Raw genomic sequence first — 6,756 nt, forward strand, 5'->3', positions numbered from 1 at the left:
TCAAGTCAACCGGTGTCAATTAATAGGGGACAGATGGAATATATTTTAACATAATCAAATAAAAGAGAATTTTATAAGGATTCAACAAAATTTTAATTGTATATGTTCAGATGAACGTTTTATACATAAATATGAAAGAACGAAAATATGTAACTGTATAGAAATTATACAAAATTTGGTACGGAGTGTATAAATCAGCATGGATTAGTATATAAGTGCGCATGATATTGGTATATAGATTTAAATATGAATCATTATACATGTAAGCATGCATTAGTATACAAATCAACATTGATCTCTACACAAATCAACGCGAATTTTTACATGAATAAGCATGAATCAAGGTACACACAATGAGATTAGTACATATATTCAACACGAATCACTATATATATATATATATCAAAGTGAATCAATTTACAAATAAGTGTGGATAAGTACTCATATTCTTTAAAATTCAAAAGTTAATCTCAGCGCTCCATGCCCTAAGTCTAGCGATCCAGTTTTAGGCACCATTATTATATATGATACTGTTATATACTTAAATACATCCCTATAGCATCCCGGGATGCATTAGTGTGACATCACTTTTTAAATGACAACGTGATAACAAGTAACATACAATCTGCAATACATATGCAAGCAATATGTGATACATAGGCAAACAATTCGGCATATTATTCCAAACAATATGAGATACGAAATCAGAGCATGGTGACACCATAGTTAAAATGACAATCTATGCAAGCAATATGCGAAACATAGGCAATCATTCGGCGATATATAAGCAAACAACTCAACATATGGTTTCAAACAATTTGTGATATGAAATCATAGATAATCAAGTAATCTACGATACATAGGCAAGCAAGTCTGCCACGTAGCAGGCTAAGGCTGAATCTGCTCCTAAATCTAAGGGTTATCCTTGGTGGTACAGTGTCATCTTAAATGGTGTTGTCATTTTAACACAAACCCATCCCTTTATGTACATATGTACTCCATCTATCTCATTATGAAATGTTTTCTTTTTTAGGTTATCCCATAAAAAATGAAACGCTTTTTTCCTCTTTCTTGCTTACTCTCTTCACTAATTCACAAAACAACACTACATAAAATCACGTGCCAAAAAAAAACCGTTTCATATTTATTGGGACGGAGAGAGTATTAAATACTACTTTCATTCTTTAAAAACAGAAACCTTTAAAACGACACATGTATTAATGCACAATTGGTAAAATAAATAAGATGAACTGATAAAGTAAGAGAGATGAAGAGAAAAAAGAATGAGAGTAGTGTCAGTGGATTGTGAGGTCTATTTCCTAAATTAGAAAATTTAAAAAGTTTCTATTTATAAGGGACGGACAAAAATGGAAATAATTTCTACTTTTAAGGGATAGATGTAATATTAATTTATTCATCAATTTTAAAACATTTTCCATTTTCTATATATTTGCTCTTTAATTCTAGACTAATTTCCTGACTTCAGGATATACAAAACTATATAGCTTCGATGTCACCAAGCCTATTAATATTTACAATTTTGACGTCATCAATTTTGTTCTATTGACTTTTCATTTCTTTAATTATACTATAAAAATTGAAGTGCACTTTGAAGAATGCATACAGGTCCATGAGCTCACATATTAGTACGTTGCATTTAATTTTGTACAACAATTATTTAATCAGGCTAAGTACTACTAGTACTATTATGTAAGGCCACATGAAATATGAAATAATTTGCCATTTGCGCTTGACCTTGAAATTTGCGAAAATTGAACAAGCTAATTAGATACTACTAGTTTTAAATTTCGTGTACGTAGTTTATTATAAGAGTGTTGGAATTTTTAATGAGAGTATTTGGAAATTTTAAACAGAGTGCTATAGTTTTTTTTTTTGTTTGTAATTGACTTAGGTAAACCTAATCGCAACACGTCTATTTTCGAATTTTGAAAATATAGTAGTATGACTCAATTTAAAATGCTATTTCTCTCTATCTCTTAAATATATTCTTTTTAGTCTATCTATTAAAATCATGAACTTTTCAATTCAGAAAACATTTTTCCTCTCTGATGAGGTACAACTCATTCTCCATATAATTTCATACACTTTTTTCTTTTCGTATCTCTCTTATTTTAGTAATTGTACATTAAAATTCGCGCCTCATAAAAAGTTCATACTTTTAAAAGATGAGAAGAATACTATAGTTTCTAAATAGTCAAACATACCATGTGAACAACTAGTTAACAGAAGCATGTGCAGTGATCGTTTTCCCACATTATTCCTAAGTGTGTTTATATTTCTTACTCCTCCGTCCATGATTTAAAATTCATTTTGCCAGTCGGGAATGTTCACAATTTAAAATTTTATTTATATTTTTCACTTTTGGTTCTCATATTCCATTAACTTTTTTCATTCACAATCTATTAAAACTAATACTCCGAAACAAAAATGAGATCTACATCCACTAACTCTTTTATTTCACTTTTCTTCGCAAAGTCTAACGATTTTTAAAAAGTAAGTCTCAAGTTAAATTAATTTTTTAAATAGTGTACATATAGAGTATTTAATTTCCTCACCCCCCCAATTAAAAGTAAAGGTATCATCACTAAACGTTTTAAGTGTAGCAATATGTATAACGGATGCTATCATTTCTCACTGATTCTTGCTACATAGTTGAAAAGTAAAAACGTATAAATCTTGTCACATCTTATTTCTACGTACTAATCAATCATGCAAGTGAATATCTCTATCAGGTATTTTTGAACTATTTATCAGGAGTAGGAATTCAAAATTAAATACGTACAATTAAAAATAAAAATTAAAGGACCTGATTTTCATATCGAGTAAGAGCTGGTTTTCTTGTCCTGGTTTGCATACCTGATTTTCATATCGAGTAAGAGCTGTGTTAATTCCTCATTGGAATAACTTGTGGGTGGCGTCTCTGCGTCGCCGGTGCCGGTACTCGAAGACATCTCGAGCGGTGGGAGAAGAGAACTCAGTGGGAGCACCAGAGGATAGGACTAGAATCCTATCGGAATGAATGGAGCACACGAAAACAATGAACAAGGCAAAGCAAAAAAACTTAGTTGCTCCAACTAAGGTTTGAAACTTTTGGTTTCAAGAAAAGAATTTTATTTCCTTAATCTTGAATGGATTTTTTGACTCTCTAACGTACTCTTTATATAGAGTTCGGACCCTGCTTGATTCGACTCTTCGATTCGGGAAAGAATCAAGAAGAAAACCCGAAAAGATTTGATAAACTAAACTAGGTAATTGTTCCAAAAATAATGCCAAAAACAAATAAAGATAATTAAATAAAAGATGGTAAATCCTAATCCTAATATGACGTGAAATCCTTAAACTTCATGGGTCAAGAATGATACGAGACCCCCGACACCAGACGCAACAGCAGAGCAGCATGCCGAGCTGGAGGCGACAACAGCCGAGCAGCATGCCGAGCTGGAGGCGACAACAGCCGAGCAGCTCGACGCAGCGCTTCCGGAGCCGAGCAGCACGAAGCAGCAGAGCAGCACGACGCAATGCGTGAATGACCGAAGTGAAGAATTGATTGTGTCGAAGAGATCCTTGAGGCCGAGAGACAAGCTCAAGGCGCCGAACAAGTTCAAGAGTTAGCCGATTCTTTTTGTTTCCTTTTTATTTCTTTCCTTTTATGTTTTAGTATTTTTGAAACATTAATTTACTTACTGTTGAGTCGGGCCTGATTTATAAGCCCCGTTCGGGTTTTCTTTGCGGTTCTTTCCCGGATGAATTAGGATACGTCGAACCGCCCTAGGGTTTCTAGTATAAAATAGGGTATTTCATCAACACATTATTTTTATGAATGAAATATTTTCCCTAAACCTATCTTGTGAAACAAGCAATTATCCTTACGTTTCTTGTTGCTTTGTGGAAGACGTCCACCAAATCAGCAGGGGTTCGATCAATTGCCGCGAGTTTGTCGTGGAAATTGCTCGTGGTTCCGCCGAGAAGGAAGATCACGGAGCCGTTGCGGAGAACGTCCGTAACAAAGAAGCATTTCTTCGTGGTCTCTATTTCCTTGCCTGTGCCGGAGTCGCTCTCTCTCTACGCCGGCCTCTCTGTGGTTGTTCTTGGTCCTTGCTCACGATCGACGGAGGCTCGTCTTCCTTAGTTGGGTCCCTATCATAAACTCAGTATTTATTTGAGGGTTATTTTTGTTTGGGTTGGATTAGTTTTGTGCACTTCTACACAAATATGTTAATATTACTTTAACAACTGTCCAACTTTCAGAATTTGGGAAAAAACACTTTTAATGATATTTTCTTTTTCTAGTTAATGGTACAAACCTCATTTTTTCAGGTATTAAATTTGTAGTTACTCTATACTTCAACATATACACTATTAGTCATAAGTGTAAATATCTTATTCCTATTGCATTTTTACGAATTTTCTAGTTATAATATTACTTTCAATGTTATGTATACTGTAAATCGGTTAAAGTTATCACGGGACTCCTAATCACGAATTAATTAAAACTAATCGGAACTCCTAATGCAAAATATAGGGAGAATTGTTTACCATTAAAAATTCTATTTTATTTTTGTCCCGTCACTATATACATAGATCTATATAAGTTTAGATGTTATTTTGATTATCATAATAAATCAATTATCATTTGATTATACAACTATGCGTATGGCATAGTATCAGTTTGTATTTAAGTTTTGATTTTAATTGTATCTAAATATAATTATTAAATATCAGTCAAAATGGAAAGGTGAAAAATTTGAGGGTATTAAGATAATTTACGTTAATTTATCATGATTGGATTTTTAAATAGATTAATTAACCCACATACTTGGTGGGTTTATTTAACACATGAAAACATAGAAAATGAGGCGGCCGGAAATTAATACAGGTCAAAAGGTAATTTAATTTTTATAACTTTAAGTAGAGTTAGGATACATATCATAGTTGTAACATTTCTACCGAACGGGATAGTGGATGGTCAGAGTATGTTATTTAAACAATTAACCTATTTTAACAATCTTGTTTATTTCTTCTATGACTTAGCAAGTAAAAACTAATTGAATACTATAGTTTCCTTAATAGTCGAAACATGGCATGTAAGCAATAATTAGTTGACAAAGAAACTTGTTAAGTGATAGTGGTAGCTTAGAATCAAGTTTTGGTCCGGTGTTTGATAAAATGCTTCAAAGAAAATAGTACTATTTCATTACTCCCATCAAGATAGGAACATATGACACACACATAGTCATCACGTACATTGAGAAATATAGAAGAGAAGGCTCAATCACTAGTCCTTATTATCACACACAGACACATCACACAAACACTAGACGTAGATGGACTTTGAGCAACACGCGACAGAGAAATGCGGGCCATCACGGGATGGTAGAAGTGAAATCCCAGGTGTTGACGTCGTGAACTGCGACGTAAACACCGGTGGAGGAGGCGAGCCCGACTTGAACGCTGGAGGGGAGAATCTGGCTCAAGTCGTAGGTGAAAGTGACCGGGAAAGTCTGCGATCCGTCAGTGACAGAGGCGCTGATTGCTTTGGTGGAGGCGACGTAGGAGACTTTAAGAGTGAGCTCCTTCCCAACAAAGCTGATGGGGACCTGCGCCTTAGCCGAGGGTTTCCTGGACTCGATGTCGATTCCAAGGTTAACATAGTTCGGGTTGTCAGAGTAGGTGTCGAAGGCAATGGCGAACACGTGCGATGTTTTGGAGGCGGAAGGTTCAAAGAGGCCGAGGTTGCCGCCAATTTGGGAGGGGAAGTTGTGGCCAGCGGGGACTATGAAGAAGGCGAGGCCGTCAGCCTGTGGGGCAGTGTTATTGGGCCTGATGATGAATTGGATGGTGGTGGTGAAGTCGGCTGCGTGCCCGAAAGGGACGGTTTTGGAGTAGAGGACTCGCCCGGTGCTCCACTGCTGAGGGACGTCCAGGTCGTTGGTTTTGGAGAGGCGGAGGACGGGGGTCTCGCTCGGGTAGTGGGCGTCGACTTGGTAGATTAGGTCGGTCGGTTTGTCGGGCTTGTAGAAGTCGTAGCTGAACTGGGTGGTTTGGGGTGCCATGGCTAGGGTTTCTTGCTTGGTGGTATGTTTCAGTATTTGTGGTTTGGTGTGGGAGGAAACTAGCAAGGGTGGCTTCTATTTATAACATCACACCACACAAATTCAAACATCATTTCATTTCTTTAAATTTAATTTATTGGTTGTTAGAATAAATTTATTTTTTAGAGTTGTTACAAGTTATAAAACTTTGTTATATCTAGTACTCCATCATATTTTATTTCTCATCCTAGCTAATTTCCTCTATCTATACTTATTATCAACAACCTAAGTTAAGTATAACTCTCTCTCCACTCTTTGTGCATACAATCACCTTTAGTAATTAGCAAATATGCTTCGACGTTTCATAACTACCAAGAAGTTGGTTAGTTAACCTTTATTTTCGTAATTTAATTTTACTAAGGCGTCGCAAATAGGTTATTTTTTCAGTTTTTTACTATTCTTTGTTAATTATGGAGCTTAATTTATCTCCTACCATGTTTAGGATTTGTTTTATTGAAGTATTTTTTCCTTGTGATATATGTTTCCTAGTTTGACTAGAATTAGGGTTCTCAAGTTGCTTATAAATAGAGGTGCTCCCTCATTGTTAAATTATGCTTATTGTGAAATTATATAGTGAAATCCCTGGCTTGGCATCGCCCCAGACGTAGATACACATTGTATCGAACTGGGTAAACAATTTCTT

At 35.3% G+C, this 6,756-nt stretch overlaps 1 protein-coding gene across 1 annotated transcript; it reads right to left on the bottom strand.

The window, feature by feature from the left end:
• Positions 1-5,384: 5,384 nt before the first annotated feature.
• Positions 5,385-6,074, bottom strand: LOC121754771 (bark agglutinin I polypeptide B-like). The gene has a single exon (XM_042150082.1). The coding sequence runs from the start codon at positions 6,072-6,074 to the stop codon at positions 5,385-5,387; it is 690 nt and encodes a 229-aa protein (XP_042006016.1).
• Positions 6,075-6,756: the final 682 nt, after the last annotated feature.

Source organism: Salvia splendens, chromosome 11, assembly GCF_004379255.2.
Source record: "Salvia splendens isolate huo1 chromosome 11, SspV2, whole genome shotgun sequence".
NCBI classification, from domain to species: Eukaryota; Viridiplantae; Streptophyta; class Magnoliopsida; order Lamiales; family Lamiaceae; genus Salvia; species Salvia splendens.

Excerpts from the sequence above, each read along its gene's own strand:
- LOC121754771 (XM_042150082.1), bottom strand. The coding sequence starts at position 6,074 with ATGGCACCCCAAACCACCCAGTTCAGCTACGACTTCTACAAGCCCGAC.